Source organism: Galeopterus variegatus, unplaced genomic scaffold (assembly GCF_000696425.1).
Source record: "Galeopterus variegatus unplaced genomic scaffold, G_variegatus-3.0.2 Scaffold55, whole genome shotgun sequence".
NCBI classification, from domain to species: domain Eukaryota; kingdom Metazoa; phylum Chordata; class Mammalia; order Dermoptera; family Cynocephalidae; genus Galeopterus; species Galeopterus variegatus.
This window is the reverse complement of record NW_007726166.1, coordinates 381371-399865: the sequence shown is the minus strand read 5'-3', so window position 1 is coordinate 399865 and position 18495 is coordinate 381371. Positions and strand designations below refer to the sequence as shown.

At 52.9% G+C, this 18495-nt stretch overlaps 1 protein-coding gene across 1 annotated transcript in view; it reads right to left on the bottom strand.

Moving 5' to 3' along the window:
- Positions 1–234: 234 nt before the first annotated feature.
- The window catches only part of ACO2 (aconitase 2, mitochondrial), a 58885-nt gene continuing 40624 nt past the window's right edge, over positions 235–18495 (bottom strand). Inside the window, exons 4-18 of the mRNA XM_008574153.1 lie at positions 17091–17183; positions 13578–13736; positions 13108–13258; positions 11645–11749; positions 10471–10562; positions 9392–9497; positions 6890–7047; positions 6659–6732; positions 5858–5969; positions 4728–4850; positions 4287–4442; positions 3228–3419; positions 2113–2245; positions 1430–1551; positions 235–756 (exon numbers count right to left, since the gene is read on the bottom strand). Coding sequence (XP_008572375.1) covers positions 622–756; positions 1430–1551; positions 2113–2245; positions 3228–3419; positions 4287–4442; positions 4728–4850; positions 5858–5969; positions 6659–6732; positions 6890–7047; positions 9392–9497; positions 10471–10562; positions 11645–11749; positions 13108–13258; positions 13578–13736; positions 17091–17183 — 1911 coding nt within the window. The 3' untranslated portion in view covers positions 235–621. The remainder of the gene's footprint in view (positions 757–1429; positions 1552–2112; positions 2246–3227; positions 3420–4286; positions 4443–4727; positions 4851–5857; positions 5970–6658; positions 6733–6889; positions 7048–9391; positions 9498–10470; positions 10563–11644; positions 11750–13107; positions 13259–13577; positions 13737–17090; positions 17184–18495) is intronic.

The window sequence follows — 18495 nt, the reverse complement described above, 5'->3', positions numbered from 1 at the left end:
CCTACCAGAGAAGCTACAGGAACATGGGAGCAGGGCTGCCCTGCAGGTGGAAGTGGGCTGGGGAAGGAGATGGTGGGGCAGTCTTTTCTGCCACGGCTCATGTCTCTGCTACAGTGACGGCGTCCAGCTGTGGCCATGGCTATCAGGTCTCCACTGACCTTGGCTGAAAAGACCTTCCATGAACCCTGGAGTTGATAAAAAACAGCACAGACACTAACCACTCACACACAAGAATACTCATTGAATTTGGATTCTTATTTTCCGTGTGAGAACAAAGGTTCTCTAAATCCTTCAGCCACCAGTGAAATGATCAGGCAGGAGAAAAACTTTAGACGAGAGTCTTATAATCAAAAATAAATACAGTTGCATGGAGCTGCTTAAGATCAGAACCAAACTAAAAATGAGAAGGCAGAGGCTAAAAAGTTATTTTAAGAACCCCCCAACCGTAGTCACTCTGTCTGAGGGAGGGGAGGCAGGAAACATGTCTGGTCACACCATCTTGGAGCAAGAAGCCATGGCAGGATGGATCAGATCTGGCTCTGATGACACAGGTGGAACTGCACTTGTAAATGACACCAGCGCTGTGTCCCAGAGGTGGGCGGGTTGGGGAGAGCATGGGCCTTACTGCTGCAGCTCCTTCATTCTGTTGAGAGCACTGCCGGCGCGGAACCACTCGATCTGGGTCTCGTTGAAGGTGTGGTTCAGGAGGATGGTCTCCTGGGTTCCGTTAGGGTGCTTGATGATGCATTTCAGGGGCTGCAAGGGAAGGGGGGCGGATGTAGGTGCAAAGTGGTGGGTACTCTTGGGAACACAGCCCTGGGTTCTGCAGGAGGGACAGGAAGGCAGGCCACTGCCCTGGGGCCTGGGAGGCCAGCAGGCAAGCCAAGTCCTAGGCCAGGTCAGCCTGGCTGGCCCTGGTAAGAGCTGGGTGGTACCCATGGGGGCTCCTGGAGCCCAGAGGGTCCTGAGGAGGGATGGGCTGTGTGCCTAGCCTGGGCTGAGTGGGGAGTCAGGAGTGGAAGGAAAGGCCGGCCCGGTGGCGCACTGCTATAGTGCGCCGCTTGGGAAGCGTGGCAGCGCTCCCGCCGAGGGTTCGGTTCCCACATACAGACCGGCCGCTCACTGGCTGAGCGAGGCGCGGGAGCAACACCGAGGGTTGCGATCCCATAGCCGGTCCCGGTCCGGTACGGGCGCGACACTGAGGGTTGCGATCCGTTGCCGGTCACGAAAAAAGACAAAAAGGGAAAAAAAAAAAAGGAGTGGAAGGGAACTTCCCTTCCCCCCTAGGGGGGTTGCCTGGAGAATTTAAGGGCCCTTCCAGCTGGAACAAAGGTTTATGGGAAGAGCAGCAGTTGGAGCAAGGTGGCTGCCCCCCCAACCCCCACCCCCCACCCCTCAGGAGGGCCTCGGCCTGCTGCCCTCCTCTGACCTTGCCAGGGGCAAAATCCTTCAGGCCCTGAATGGTCAGCTTGTCCACGGGGTGAATCTTGTTGTAGTCGGCTGGGTCAGCGAAGGTGAGGGGCAGCAGGCCCTGCTTCTTCAGGTTGGTTTCTGGAAGGCGGAGGGCACATTCAGTCAACGGGGCCAGTGCCCCCTCCTCCTCCCCCTCCTTTGCACGGGGAAGCTCACCAGCCCAGAGAGCTTCCTTTTCTAAGTCCTCTGGGACACAGCCCTAGTCCTTACACCTGGGACAATCCTGGGGCAGTGGCAAGGCCCAGATCTGCTCCACTCCCAGGAGGTGCTCCCTTCCCTGAGGCACCGAAACAAGTGTGCGTTGGCTGGCACTGATGTGTCTGTGTGGCCTTCCTGATAGCCACACCCACAATCAGGAAAAACCCTTGGGCTGTGTCCTGGATCTCAGCCGCTTAGGTCTACAAGTTGGGCAGCAGGACATGCTTGTGGGATGGAGGCTGTGGGCATCACACTCGTACAGGGCAGACCCGAGATGGGGCAGGGGCTGACAGCCGGTGGGCTGTGGGGGACTCAGGAGCCGCGGGCACAGCCTGGGGGCCAGGCATATAGCTCCAGGCCCAACCAGGCCACTGGCGGGGTGGGTGACCTTGGGCCGTTGGTGAGAGGAAGCAGATGGGCTGGATGTGAGCTGTAGCTCACCGTGGATCCTGGCGAAGCTCTTGGTGATGATGGCCCGGCCCCCGAGGTGGCGAGGCTCCAATGCTGCGTGCTCCCGGCTCGAGCCCTCGCCGTAGTTCTCATCTCCAATCACCACCCACCTGATGCCGTGTTTCTGTCAGGCAAGCAGGGGTGAGGTTATGAGGCAGAGGTGGGCCCTGCCCCCCACTGCCCCTGCGCACCCTGAGGCTCCGGAGTTGGGGCTGGAGACGCCCTTCCTCACCTGCCCAAGGGCGGGTAAAATCAGGTGAATCAGGCCCAAACTAGGCCACGAAGGGACAGAGGTGGATCAGACCCAGCCCTGTGTGCCTGCCATGCCACCCGTCAGTGTTCCACAGGAGGCAGGGGTGTGTGAGGGCTACAGTGCAGGACCACAGCCCAGAGTAGCATGTGGTAGGGGCGAGAGGTACGGGGCTGCCCCCACAGCATAGGGACAGCAGTCACTGCAGAGCCAGTGGTATGGGCTCCTGGTTGGGGAGCACACCTTCCCTGGAGCACCCACTCTACCTGCCAAGCCACGAGGGGGTGCCAGAGGACCCTCACCCTGATACACTAGGACTCAGGTTCAGCCCTGGTTCTCTCAGTTTTTCAAAGCAGAAAAAGGGAATAGTTCTGGCCCCTGGTGGCACCTCTGCTTCTCCAGCCTTGTCCCCCGATCTTACCCCCACCCCCAGCTCCAGCGCTGGCCTCAGACCCCCTCTGCCTGCTCGTGTGTGTGGCCTTGTGTGGCCCTTTTCTTCTCTGAGCCTGTTTGCCTCTGCCTGAGCCAGTCCCTATTCCTCTCTTACGAGATGTCCTTCAACCCTCTTCTTGGGTCTGAGGCCAAACACCTCCTGAGAGCTTCTCTAACTGCTCCTGGGCAGTGCCTCCTGGGTGCACGCCCCAGCTCCACCCACCTGAGCTGAGCTTCATTCTTTCTCTGCCACAAGAGAGCAGCTGAAGGCCTTTCCTTCCCTCCTTCCTTCCGGAGGACAATTCCCTCTGGGCTTGGCTGGCCTCCTCCCCAGCTCCCACTCCCCTCATGTCCTCCCCGTGCCTGCCCTCCAGGCCCTCAGGAGAGTGGTGTCAAGCACTGCTCCCCATCACTGATGACCTACCTTGTAGTAGCGGGCGGTGTCAGGGACAGGGCCAAACTCCTGGGTGATGGCATTGCGCACGGAGTTGGCCTTGCCATTTTCGATGTTGATGGCACCAATGAGCAGGTTGTTGGAGATGTTGTCTAGGTGCCCACGGAACTTGAGCCAGGGGCCAGCAGCTGATATGTGGTCAGTGGTGCACTTCCCTTTAACCTTGGGGGGTGCGCAGAGAGGAGAGAGGTAGGGTGTGGCCCTTGAATGGTGGATGAAAGGAGAAGCCTTCCAGAGGCCCCAGCACCCGGGACACAGGAGGGGCAATGAGAGAAGCAGGTCAGGCTGTGGACACGTGGTCTGTGGTCCCGACGCTGCTGCACTCAGGCCAAGTGGGCACAGGCAAGGCCATCACCCACCCCTCAGAGGCCCCAGACTGCTCAGTCTCCAGGACAGGACACTTCCTCATTGGACAGGCCACTCAAAGGAGGCACAGGCTGACAGGGAGGACAGGGACATTGGTTTGCCCACCCTTCAGGCCTAGGCCCCAGCTAAGTGATGCCCAGGCTGGATCAGCCACAGACCTCATGCAGACACAGACAAAAGGGCCCTGGATATGTCTGGGACCTGGATGGTGACTGATCAGTCTCATCTGTCACATGGGCTTTATACTAACTATCACAGAAGTGCCTGGAGACCCCTTAGTAAACAGCATAAATTAACGTCTGACATGGCTCTGAGGCCTCTGGCCACACCACAAAGGCTAGTGTTTGCTCAGCTCCCACTAATGTCCCACTGAGGGGGCAGGAAGAATCAATGGCTTCAGGAGCCTGTGTGGTCAAGCCAGAGGTGTGGAAACCTGCTGTGCAGTCTCACGTGACCTTGCCTTGCCTCTGCTGCATTCACCTGTCTGTATGTGCTAGAGGTGACTCTCACCAGCTGCTGCCAGGTGGCTGAGCGCCCAGACAGCAGCTGGCCAGATCCAGCTCCACCCAGCTGGACTGTGGAGACAGGCAACACCAGACTGTGATGCCCTCTCTTCTCTGCAGCCAAGCCTCTCTTTCTGCCTCCCCCACCCCCGCTGCTGACCTTGATGAGGATCTGCAGGTCCTCCAGGTCTTTGCCATCCCACTTGTCGAAAGGCTCCAGCAACTGCAGGCGCTGGCTGGTGGGGCTCACGTCCACCCGCTGCCCACTGCTGTCCTTGGGTGGGTGCTGGTAGGTGTCCTGCCCCGGGTCAAACTCCTGCAGCAGGGGATGGGGATGTGTTGGGTGCCAAATCCTCAGTCCCCACATGAATGGGCTCTCATAGAAGGCAAGCTGCCCCGGGGCCTGGGCCTCTCTCTCCCAGGGAATACAGCTGCTTTGATCTCGTTAATGATGCCATCCCTGCTTGCCCAGGAGAGGCCAGACCCAGGTGCTGGGATGTTGGGAGGGAAATACCACACAGCAACTGGCAGTGACCCTGAGGCATCCAGACCGAGGCAGACCGGTGGTGATTAACAGCAGAGGGTGGCAGCGCCTGCTCACCGCTTGGGGAAGCTCATCTGCATCTGGAGCCTCCAGCTTGAACTTCTTGCCATCCTTGCCTGTCAGGAAGTCACTCTCTGGATTGAACTTGAGGGTTCCCGCAATGGCCAGGGCTGTGACAATCTGAAATGGAGGTGTCCGGTTTGTTGGTTAGCACCAAATGCCACTCCTATTCTCTCCACCTCAGCAGAAGCTTGGACCAAAACAGAATGGAACCCAGGAAATTTCCATGTTCCAGGGTCCTGCAGAGGACTCAGGAACCCAAGGGCTACATGGCCTCTACCACTCCCACTGGGGCCTGGAGCCTGGCATTCTCCTCAGGACTGGGTCACTGCTGTTACATGCACTCCTGGCCGGAGCAGGCACAGGCCCTGGCATAGAAACGCTGCTGCAATAAAAATGTTCCTAAGTGGGTAGCACGCTGAAAACATGGAAGGGGCCATTCCTTCACTTCTTTAGCAAGCAAAAGAGTTTCTGGAACACTTATAAATAAGCAAGGCAAGGGACACTGGCCATGTGCCAGTGATGGCTGAGGCTGAACACCCACCAAGTGCCTGGGCTCTCCAGCTCACTCAATGCCCACAAGCAGCAGCGAGGCCTAACTTTTTTTTTTGGAGGCTGGCAGGTACAAGAATCAAACCCTGGACCTTGGCGTTACCAGCACCACGGTCTAATCGACTGAGCTAGCCAGCCAGCCTCACTTTTTTTGAACTCTTACTTTGGATCAGAAACTGAAAGTTGTCTTCACATACAGTGCTGACAGGACTACTGGGGCACACAGAAGGCAAGTGACTTGGCCAAGCTCACGCACCTGGTTAGAGGCAGGGCCAAGATTTGGCCCAGGCAGTGAGATTCCAAATTCCATGCTCATAACCACTAACTGTACGAAATAAATATCTCACAATCTTGCGACAGGAGGAGAGCCAGGCAGTAAGTGCCAAGGGACCATGATGCTATGGGGCTGGGAAGGCCCCTGGCTCTTGGTTTCCACTTGGATAATCCCTTGCCCCACAATGCCAACCCTCCCTCAGCATCCCTGTGAGCTCGGCTGCTCTTGCCCCAGGCCCTGTGTCTCCCCTCTGACCTGCCAGGAGCAGGGCTCTCAGGCTAGCTTGGCTGGGCAGTCTCACCTCTGGGGATGTGACAAAGGCATGAGTCTCAGGGTTTGCGTCGTTGCGGCCTGTGAAGTTCCTGTTGTAGGAGGTGACGATTGTATTCTTCTCCCCCTTCTTGATGTCCTTTCTGTGAGGTCAGAGGGGACAGGGTAAGGGATATCACGCCTTGTCACATGAGGCCTGATAGGCCAGTTCCTGCAGCACATTGCCTGGCTCATAATAGAGGAGGGGGAAATGGGAAGACCCTGAAAAGGTTACCTCCTCCCTGGGACTCACGTGTGAGGTCAGAGGGGACAGGGTAAGGGATATCACGCCTTGTCACATGAGGCCTGATAGGCCGGTTCCTGCAGCACATTGCCTGGCTCATAATAGAGGAGGGGGAAATGGGAAGACCCTGAAAAGGTTACCTCCTCCCTGGGACTCACGCATACATAACAGGAGGGAACCTCAGGATCACTGGGCCTTGCCTGAGACCACATGTAAGACACAGACGGAGCACAGATCAAGGCCTGAGTTTCCCAAGCTGGGGCCACTGCCTCCTCTTAAATGGCTCTGTCGGGGCTCCCAGCTGTGTTCTGTTAGGATGAGGCCTTGCTGGCTTCTTCCTGCCAGCTCAGGCTTCAGCCAAGTGGCCACTTGGTGCCTTGGCAGGGCTCTTGCTCTTTACTGCCAATTATGTCTGGCAAAGTTTTCTAATGTACAACAGGTCCTGGGGCTTGAGTTGATTTTCTCCACCTTAGTAATGTCTCCCTTCAATTTCTGGGGCTCTGTACCCCAGTACACAAGGGGTTGTCCTATCAAAGATGGGCCTCTCACCTGTCCCACTGGCCAATGCAGGGGCCACAGGCATTGGCCAGGACGATGCCGCCCACATCCCTCAGGATCTGTGCCTGCAGGGAGAGGAGGACAGGGAACTGTCAGCGGCAGGCAAGTTGCTGATGGGACCTGACCAGCCCCTGCCCAACACTGTGGCTTGTCCCATCCTGAAGCCACATTACTCATCAGCTGGGGAGTGGGGGCAAGGAGCAGGGGCACATGGGCACTCACGTAGCCATCCCGCTCAATGGTGGCACGGATCTGCTCGGAGCCCGGTGTGATGGTGAACTGTGACTTGCACTTGAGTCCATGTGCCAGTGCCTGCTTAGCCACAGCAGCCGAGCGTCCCATGTCCTCATAGCTCGAATTGGTGCAGCTGCCAATCAGACCTGGTGCATTGAGGGTGGTGGGGTCAGGGATTAGGAGGAAACAGTGACCAGAGGTCTCCACCTGTCCTCAAACCATCCAGACCTGGTCAAAACAGTTCACCAACTGGGCTGAGCCAGGCCAGAGACTGTTTTGAACAGACAAATTGGAAACAACCCAAATATCAAAAAATAAAGGACAGGCTTCTCATGACATAGTCATTTGAGAAAAGACACTGTAACCATTGACCATGACACTTAACACAGGTTAGTAATATAACCCATTTTTACAGTAATATCGTGTGCATGTGTATGCCTATTAGAGGGCTTATACTAACATATTTACAGTGATCATTGCTGGGTGGGGACTGGTAGGAGATGCTAATTTTCTTTTGTACTTTCCAATATTTTTTATTTTTTTTGTCCTTTTTTGAGACCGGCTGCACCGCGCTCAGCCAGTGAGCGCACCGGCCATCCCTATATAGGATCCAAACCCGTGGCTGGAGCTCTGCTGAGCTCCCAGTGCCGCACTCTCCCGAGTGCGCCACGGGCTCGGCCCCTCCAATATTTTTTATGCACTCTCCCAAGTGCGTCATGGGGCCGGCCCTATTTTTTAATTTTTTAAAAAGATGACCGGTAAGGGGATCTTAACTCTTGACTTGGTGTTGTCAGCACCACGCTCACCCAGTGAGCAAACCGGTCATCCCTATATGGGATCCGAACCCGTGGCCTTGGTGTTATCAGCACCACACTATCCCGAGTGAGCCACGGGCCGGCCCCTTTAATTTTATTTTTTATTTTTATTTTTTATTTTTTGTGACCGGTAAGGGGATCGCAACCCTTGGCTTGGTGTCACCCGCACCGCGCTCAGCCAGTGAGCACACCGGCCATCCCTATATAGGATCCAAACCCGCAGTGGGAGTGCCACTGCATTCCCAGCACCGCACTCTCCGAGTGCACCAGGGGGTCTCCCCCCACTTTTTTTTAAAAAAAGATGACTGGTGAGGGTATCTTAACCCTTGACTTGGTGGCGTCAGCACCACACTCTCCTAAGTGAGCCACGGGCCGGCCCTGAAAATTCTTTTTAAAAAGTTTATCACAGGGCCGGCCCTGTGGCGCACTGCTACAGTGCGCCGCTTGGTAGCGCGGCGGTGCTCCCGCCGAGGGTTCGGATCCCACATACAGACCAGCCACTCACTGGCTGAGCGAGGGGCGGGCGTGACACCGAGGGTTGCGATCCCGTTGCCGATCCCGTTGCTGGTCCCGGTCCGGTACGGGCGTGACACTGAGGGTTGCAATCCATTGCCGGTCACGAAAAAAGACAAAAAGGAAAAAAAAAAAAAAAAAGTTTATCACAGGGCTGGCCTGTGGCTCACTTGGGAGAGTGTGGTGCTGATAACACCAAGGCCATGGGTTCGGATCCCATATAGGGATGGCTGATTGGCTCACTTGGGAGAGCGTGGTGCTGACAACACCAAGTTAAGGGTTAAGATCCCCTCACCAGTCTACTTTTTTTTAAAAAAATTATTTAATTAATTAATTTGTTTATTTATGTTTATCAGTTATTCAAAAAGTCAATAAAAACTGAATGAAAAACTGAACAACACACACTGTCTATAGATCAAGACAGTCTCTCTTATCAATTCAGCAACTTACTTCCTAATTATTAAACCAAAGAGTTTTAAAAATTTACTTCAACTAATAAGCGTGAACACATTATATAGCACTTATTTTATGCCAGACACTGTAGAAAGCTCTTTTCACATATTCAGTCATCATTCCTCCCCACAACTTTAAAGGGAAGTCCAGCTATCACTCTTGTTTTACAGATGGGGAACCCAGGCACAGACGGTGAAGGAGCTGTCTCAGGGCCAGCCAGCTATTAAGTGGCAGAGCCAGGATTCAAACCTAGATCATCTGGCCCAGGGGAGACACACTTCTCAGCCACATTGTATGACCTCATGACAGCAAAACATACCAATGACACTGACGTACCAGTATGTCCACATATGTCTAGCACATAAAGGAAATAAAGCAGCATGGTTGAGATGATTAAATGCTTGTAAGACAGAGAAATATATACACATAAATATATGCATGTACAGAGAAACACAGCATACCCCTCAAAGAGCTCCTAGAGCTTTTTTCGGTGGGGGTTGAGATTAGGGGTGTTATTAAATTCTTGTTTGTAAATATTATCTACAATAAGCATATTTTTCTTTATACCAGGAAAAAGTAAATTTTTTAATGATAACCCAACTTCAGAAAGTGCCTGCTCTAGGAAGCGCCACACGGTAAGCACAGGTGACTGCCTGCAGCCCTGGGCACAGCCACTGGCCCTGAGACCGACAGGCTGGAAGGTGCTCACCCACTCGGATGTCCAGAGGCCATCCTTCCTTCTCCGCCACAGTGCCCACTTCGGCCACAGGGTGAGCCAAGTCAGGGCTGAAGGGTCCATTGATGTGAGGCTTCAACTAAAGAAACGAAGACCCCAGGAAAAGAGAGAGAGAGGAAGGAACAAATATTGGGGTGTGGACAGCCTCTGTCCACAGCCTCATCAGGTCCCTGCAGAGAGAGGCCAAGTGCTGTTCTTATGGCCAAACCTCATCACAGGAAACACCTGCACAGTCAGCACTGCACACACACCAGCTCCTCCAGCCCTCCAAGGCTGGTCTTATCTCTACTCTGCGATGAAGGAACTGAGGTGACCTGCCTTGCTTTCAAGGTCACATAGCTAGAATGTGGCAGAGGCATGGAATGAATCAAGGTTGTCTGCTTCATAAGTCCATTATCTCCCATACTATGTTGCTTTTGGAATCTTATGACAAAATGGACTTAAGACCAGATGTTTTGCATGCGATAATACATTAATAAATGTGAAGCATTTAGCCAAGTGCCTGGCACACAGTAAACACTCAATAAACGAGTGATTGTTATTACATGAATTAACTCATTTAACTCTCACGACTGCGTTAGGTTTTACACATGATGAAGTGAGGCCCACAGAGGTTAAGTAACTGCCCAAGGTCACATGGCCTAATGTATGTCACAGAGCAGAGCTGGGACTGAACTCATGACGACTGGTTTCTGTTCGTCCAGACTGCCTTTCTCCTGGCTCTCCCAATACTTGCTTTGGCCTGTAGGTATCAGGGTGCCAAACCCTGGAGGGCAAAATCTTGGTTTCTGCTAAAGCTGAGGTGGGGCAAACTGACCCCAGTTTCTGATTCACCAGCCACAGCCACCTCTGCTCTCCTCATGGCAACATCTCCCTCCTCCCACCCCACCCCCCATTCAGCCTGATTAGGCAACAGTTTGCAGGGGCATTGGGGACCCAAGGGCCCAGGAGCCCTGCTGGGTATGCAGGCAGGACCTGCCCTGGCCCCTTCAGTGCCAAGAAAGCAGTATCCCCACCCTCAAAAATTCCTTGAACCCAATTTCCTTCCTTACCTCGTTGAGATTAATTTCAATCACTTGGTCATAATGGCAGCCAGGGTCAGGTACCAAGTAATCCTTGAATTCATCAGCTAGACTGGCAATGTCTGAAAGCAACAAGGGAGGTATTGAAGCATGGGAAACAGAAATTGGTCTTGAGATTTCATCCATCCATCCAACTGAGTCATAGTTACCTGGCACCCGCCAAACACTAGGCCTTGGGCACTGACGGGCCCAACAAAGGAACGAAGCAAACAGCACAGGACACTGTCCCTGCCCTTAAGGAGCTGTCAGTGAGCTGAAGGTTACAATACCATACAACAGAGACACACACAGGGACACAGAGAAGAGGTACTGGCTGAGGTTGAGAGTTGGGGAAGGCTTCCAGGAAATGAAGAGCTGAGTGGTAAAGGAGGAGAAGTCACTCAATAAAGAAAGGGAGGGAAGGGCCTTCAAGGTGGGACTCATGTGCCTAGAGCTTAGAAGCAAAAAACTGAGGAGCCCTCCCCACACCCCCTAGCCTGGCTCCAGCACCCCACTTCCTCCTCTAAGCTTCAAAGAAGGCAAACTAGACCCTCAGGGAAGTTGGGGGGAGGGGAGGAGGTTGGGAAGGTAGTTCTTTTTCTGAATGGTTTTCTCCCTCCCCCTGCAATGGCAGGAATCACAAACAGGAGAGACCCATGTCATTTCCAAAGCTTCCTGTAGGGGACACCAGGGACCAGGCCAAGAAAACCACCCTTCCAGGTGAGGCAGGGGTATCTCAGACTTAGATGCCCTGCCCTTCAAAAGCTTGAGAGAGATGAGGGCTGGCATGTGGCTCACTTGGGAGAGTGTGGTGCTAACACCAAGGCCATGGGTTCGGATCCCTACGTAGAGATGGCCGGTTAGCTCACTTGAGAGAGCGTGGTGCTGACAATACCAAGCCAAGGGTTAAGATCCCCTTACCAGTCATCTTTAAAAAAAAAAAAAAAAAAAAAAAAAAAAAGCTTAAGAGAGCTATTGACACCCTACTCAGAAACAATAACAGACACCTAACCTTTCATACACCTTTAGGGGCTTCTGGGAGTCTCTGAAGCCAGTCTGATACCAGGTTAAGGACCCATGCCCTAAGGGGAGGGCAGCTCTGTTTCCTGGGGAGGAGTATGCAAAATGACTATTCTGCCCACACCACCCTCCCCCTCTAGCTCACCTGCCCGACCAGTCTTGCTCAGGTATTTCTTCATTCTGTGGTTGTAAGGGAACACTGAGGTGGTGGCCCCGATTTCTGCACCCATGTTGCAGATTGTCGCCATGCCTGTGGAGAAACAGCCCGTGGGGCAGGCTGAACAGCTGGCCATGGCTCCCACACACCTGCACACACATCTCCACCCCAGGGAGCTGCATCATGTCTTCCCTCACTCACAGGGCCACCTGGTGGCAGTGGATTCATCCCTTAGGCCCAGGGTTAAAACCAAGGCCAGTGAAGGGAGGCCACGGGGGCCAGCACTCAGTGTTCCAGCTCTCAGAATGGCCACTGGGTAGAGTGAAGAGGACCCAAGATTCAGCTTCCACAAGCTGAGTTCTAGTTCTGGGCCTTGCTGTCTTGCTGGGCAGACCAGACAGCCACCCTGCCCTGTAGGCTGAGCTGGCCAGACACCACCTGGTTGTTACTGCTTTGCAGGTGAGGGAACTCACTCAGAGAGGTCCAAGGTCATGCCATAAAGCAAATAAATGTAGGTGCTGGCACTCAGGTCTAGGTCTGTCTGGCTGGTATCTTATCCTCTTTCAGCCACACCATGGTGCTATGTGGACATTTTTCTGGGGCTCAGGTTTTACAGCAGTAAGACTAGAATGACATCCACTGTCTGGACTACAGAGCATCATACCAAACTAGTGAGTCTCACTGATATCCCGACCGCTGTCAGAACACCTGCCTCAAGAGGCTGCTGGGACACAGGTATGGGCCTGTTATCAACTTCCCACCTGAGCTGTCCCATGGCAGTAAGAGTTAGCCCCCATCCCTGGAGGGGTACAGCAGTTCTGTGGGGCTGCTGTGGAGATGAGGAAGGCAGCTGAGAAGCTTGGATGGATAATCTCGAAGGCTTGTTCCAAGTTTCCCTGGATTTCTGAGGGTCTGGGCATTGAGGCCAGGACTCCAGGACAGATAGGTAGGAAGAGGCTGGCTCCTACCTGGTCCTGAAGACTAACAGGCAATAATCTTCTAATCCCAGGGAAGTGAGCAAGGCTCAAACTCCAGCCAAGGGAAGATGTGGGACTGCAGCTGCTTTGTGCATGGCCTGGCTCTGATTGCCCATTCCCACCACTACCCCTGTCCTCTCTGGAATTCTTCCAGTTCACCCAAGGCAGCCCTGTGCTATGGCCAGGGCCCAGCAGCAGAAGTTGGCTCGGCCCCCTGTGTGTGACCACAGGGAAGTTACCTGACTCCTCGAGGGGGGTCTCAATCTCTTCATCTGTTTAACAAGGGGCCCGGACTAGACAATCCTAGGGTTGTCTCCAGTCTCGCCTCTACCTCTAAGTGTCTATCGCAAGTCCGCACACTGACTGGACAGACTCTCAGGGGAAGTCCTTTCACTGCACTTCCTGCTGCTCAACTGCAGGTCCCAGTAGGCCCAGTGCAGGGCGAGGGCCGCGTCATGCAGCTGCCTTCCTCACCAGTGCAGGAGATGGAGTCTACACCGGGCCCATGGTATTCCACAATAGCGCCTGTGCCACCTTTCACCGTGAGGATGCCTGCCACCTTCAGTATCACATCTTTGGGTGAGGTCCAACCAGAGAGGGAGCCTGTCAGCTTCACACCAATCACCTGAATAGGAGACAGGATGAGAGGGCAATTATAGGTCCTGCGTGCCTTGTGGCCATGTCCCACCAGGATGTCAAGGAGTCGACCTGAGGGCATTCATGTTTCTGCTTATTATTTTTTCTTTTTGGCAGCTGGCTGGTATGGGGATCCAAACCCTTGACCTTGGTGTTATAATACCATTTCTGCTTATTTACCCCTGTCCCCTCCAAAGACATTTGAGCCTGACCTATTCCCTCATCCTTCTGGGTCCCACAGTCTCTCATTCTTCCCTACCACCCACCCCCTGCAGCCAGCCCAGAGTGAGTCCTTCCCTACCCCTCACCTTGGGGCACTTCAGTTCCCAGGGGATCCCAGCCATGACGTCCACTGCATCAGCACCCCCAACTCCAATGCAGATGCCCCCCACGCCACCACCATTGGGAGTGTGGGAGTCAGTGCCAATCAGAAGAACACCAGGGTATGCATAGTTTTCCAGAATGATCTGAAAAAGAATCCAAGATCATAAGCTTAGAACCCCTTAGCAAAGAATGGGGATAGAACCCAATAGGGGTTTATAAAACTGCCCCCACTAACACTGGTCACCTGGCCATGCCCAGCCACTCCTCCAGGATGGGATCAGTGGCGGTAGCCCTATTTAATACAGGCCATCTCCAGCGTGGCCAGGAAGAGCCAGTCGGGGGAGACAGGTGGCCTGGCCTACATGATGGTTGCTGCTGTCTGGCTTGGGCCTGTAAATGCCTCCTGTGCCTGAGTTTCCTCATTTGCAGCATAGTAACAAAAACACTCACACCATCTTAACCCAAGCATGGGGCAAGAACCAGATAAATTGGCAATATAAGAGCGTTTCTTGTGATGGGCCCAGTGACAAGTGTAACTGCTGAAAGATGCTACTGCTGACATTCTCTGGTGGCGGACTGTCCAGGGTGTGGATTGTGTCTACCTGGCTTTGTCAGGGTGGACAGTTCTTATGAACTGGCTCCAGTCCCTACAACACACCTAAGGAAGAAGTACTGGGGACCCACTGGGAGCACAAAAGCACGAGATTTTCTACTCCTCAACTGTAAAGAAATAGAGGTGACGCCTTCCCAACTTCAGTATCCTGGAGGTGGCTCTGAGAATTGAAGTGACTGGCTCAAGAAAAGACGACAACTTGCCTCTCACCTGTCCTATTTCACAGCGTTCCCTTCATCAAGGCTCTCCTCCTAGCTGGGAAGGCCCAGGGGGCGAGCGTTTTCCCCAAAACATTTGAGGAGAAAGGCAGTAGAGGTCCAGGGTCACCACCAAGTGTGGCCCTGCCCACCACCTAGGCACCTCTCAGGTGCTGGACACTCTGAGGCTGCAAGATACTACTGGGAAGGGCATAGGGCAACAGCCTGCACCCTGGGTCTGAATTCTGGCCCCACCACCTACTAGTAGTTGTGGGACCTTGGGCAAGTCACTTCACCTCTCCAAGCCTCAGTTTCCTCTTCTGTAAGAAGCAGCTGGCAATAGTGCTCACCTCACTGGATCATTGCGATGACTACATGAGATCGTGTATATTAAGCATGTAATAGTGCCTGGGAGAGGCAATACTTTTATTATTTTGCAGCAATGTCTTTCATCTGAGGTTCTGTTGCTCATCTGTCTGGTGGAATTATGCCCCCACCCACGGATGCTGGGAAGAAAAAGGAGATCAGGGATGTGATCAGAGGACCGGGTGAAGGGTGGGCAGCTCTCTGGAACAACAGAGAAGCCCAAAGGCCTCTGCCTCAGGTAAGGGATCTGCCTAGCAGACTCAGCAAGAACAAGGGGTCTTACCTCTTGGGGATACACAAAGTCAGAAGACCTGGCTCCCTCCCCAGGAGTGTGGTAGCTGGCTAGGAAGAACAGGCCAACGCTGCTTAACCTTTCGTTTCTCTGGCCCTCCCTTGCCTCAGCCATGTACAAAGATTTAAGACTAGTTAATCCTTAAAGCTCCTCAAAGTTATAAAAGTCCGATCAATGAGGACTGAACACAGAATTCAGGACGGTCTACATGGTGCAGACACAAGTGTGATCCACATCCAAAAGAGAGAGGTCAATGCAGACCCGAGGACTGCAGAAAGTATCGCCATGAAGCTGGTCGTGACAGTGACCTCACTGGTCTGTGGATATGGCTGGGCAGATGGGGATGAGGGTGGGGGAGGTGTACTTTAGGCTGGACTAACATCTAAAACATAAAAGTGGAAATTCGGCCATCCATCCATACACCACACACGAATACTATTCTGAACCAACTTGGCCCCAGGCTCAGAGCTAGAGAGGAAAAAATACGTCACAGTCCTTGTCCCCGCAGAGTACACACTGGGAACACAAGGTGAAGGGGTCCCATAGAGGATCACACAAGGGAGCTCTGATACTGGGCACGGGGAGGGGCAGGGAGGCTTCACAGAGGAAATCAGAAAGCTGAGATGTGGAGGAGGAGGATCTGCCAGGCCAACCAGGGACGGGCATTTGAAGTGGAAGCAAGGAGGTCAAGGTCTGGTTTGGATGCAGTGGGTTACAGCTGCTGATGGCCTGATGTCAAGAGGGAGAGAAAAGTAAAGTTGCACAGTACTTACATGGTCTCTGGGATTTTCCTTTTAAAGGAACAAATACATCAGGCTGTACACCTAGCAGGTGGCCAGTGGCAGGTGTGAGATGCCATCTCTTATAGGCCCAAACTTTGGCCCAGAAGCTGCCAAAAAGGCTTGGGCATTTGTACTGAGATAGAATGGGAGACACCTGAATTGGGGTGTCCTGCATAAAAGAAGGTCAAGGCTGGGTCCACCTGACTCCCTAACCCTGCTGCAGAGAGGCTTTCGGGTCCCCACAGGCTGATGTGACTGCCACTTCCAGGCAGCCCCTTCCAAGGGTGATAGTTTGAAAACACAGAGTAGTGACCTGCTGTTGGCTCTTGTTTCAGAGTGGGGCAGTGGTGGGAGCTCACAAAGGGTTGGGTTACAGTCTGACTCAGCTCATCTTGAAGAGGCCCAGGAGGGAGGTGGGGAGAAGGGTCACCTTGGAAAGGTGCAAAGAGGCAGGTTTCATACTTACTTCCCCAGAAACACACGTACCCACACTTACATTTACAGAGACAAAACTGTCTATTAAAAGAAAAGCCATCCTTGGAGATACCCCAAAGAAGGACCCCTGGCTGACACGGCCACGTGATCCATGGTACCTCCATCCTACAGGATACCACAAAAGGGCCAAAAAGAATCCGAGGAGTGGGAAATGAGCCAGTCAAAGTCTGAGGTTCTGTTGCCTTCTGTTACATTAACTTCTCTATGCCTCAGTTTCCTCAACTGTAAGGTGTGGACAATAAAACCACCTACCTCATGGGGTTATGATGGGCAATGAATAAGTTAATATCTTTAAAGTGCTAGGTCTAGTACCTGACACACAGTATGTGCTCATCAGATGTCAGCTATCATGCAATAAGTGTTAATAATAACACTTGTGGAAAAAGACAACACAGAAAATAATACAATGTTCTATATTATAGTTTATAGGAATATAGATGCTTGAGTACATGCTTAGAAGAAGGTGTAGAAAGAAACATGTTAAACTTAAAGTTTTAGTTTACCTGGGTGGTTAGAAAGGATTATTTTAATTTCTTACATGGAGAATGAGAATGTATAACTTGACACGATGCAAATTAATTTGAAAACAAAGGAAGAGGAGCCTAAGAGCAGGCTGAGGTATCATCTGGCTTCCCCTCAGCCTTCTTAAGCCTCGAGTCCCCTGCTCCTGCAGGCCTAGGAAGGTGCTCTCCGGTTACCTATGTGCAGCCTGGTCTCAGCCCCCTGGAAAGGCAAGCTGAGCCCTGCTTTACCTGGTGAATGATTCCAGATCCAGGCCTCCAGAAGCCCACGCCATACTTGGCACCTGCAGTAGCCAGGAAATTATATACTTCCTGGTTGATGTCCTATTGAGACAAAAACAATAACCACAGCATTAGTAAAAGTTTCTGTCTCAGGTGACCCCTGCCATGCCCTCCTTCCTCTACCCCACCTCCCACATGACTCCAAAATGCTGGCACTGTGAAGACAGGCCCTTTCTTGGAGACCTTCTAAAAATAATTCCAAAACAGCTTGGATGTTGGCCACAGTCTCAGCCGGCAGGCCCGGAGAGAAAGACGTGGGAGCAGAGCCCCAGTTCTGTGACACCTGGCCAGGTAGGTGGGTCTAGAACAAGTCCAAACTTTGCTCTGAGTCTGTTTCCTTATTTGTAGAAGGAACTGGGCTAAATAATGGCCAAGAGCTCCTCTGGCACTCAAGTCCCCAGCCCAGGCTAGCAATGAAGCCGCATGCCACGGCAGGACCGTCTGCCTAGGACAGGTGCTGAGCTGAGGGCAGTATTATAGAAGGATGCAGTGGAATCAGAGGACATCCCGGTCCCACCCATGGCTCCCATGGGGTGTTGATTCTCCATTTGAGCTTCGGATGCCTCATTTGAGCTGACGTGTAATCCCAGCTGACATTTCCTGAATGTCCACTGTGGAAATGGCACCATGCTAAACATCCTCACAACACACCTGGGAAGGAGGAAGCTACTGCCATCAAGTCCATTTTACAGATACAAAACAGAGGCTCAGAGGTGAGATAACTTGCTGGAGATCCCAGAATTAAACAGAGGAGCCAGGACTTAAAACCAGGCCTGTCCAACCACAGAACACAAGAGTTACATATTAATACACAATAAAGCTACCTCCTTCTAAGGAGGAGGACATGAGACTACATTAGAGAGAGCACCTAGGCCAGGGTCTGGCATGTGGTAGGTGCTCAATACTTGGTAATATATTTGATGGGCCCCAAATGAAAGGCTGTCAAATGGAGCACTATCCTGATAAAGCGGTCAAACAAAATGATGGGATTTCAACCAAACAAAATGATGGGATGAGCTGCACTCATTCTGCCTGCAATTTGAAGGCAGCTTCCTCAGAGGGCAGGAAAGGTTCCACAGCACAGCTGATGTGAGGTCAGGGTTCATATGGAAGTCATGGCTTGTCCCTGGACAAGTAAGACTGACCACAGTAACAAAAGGCACAGGACCATTGTGGACTCCACAGAGTTCCAAAGGAAGAACTAGGAAATGAGACCTGCCAGCCTCTGGGCATGGGAGGGCCGTGCTTCACAGCAGAGAAGGGACCCACTGTCAGCTCCCCCAGGCCCTAGATAAAATACTCTCAAAACCCCACAATCCCCTTCATTTAAACTCTGGACCAGCCATGCATCCTT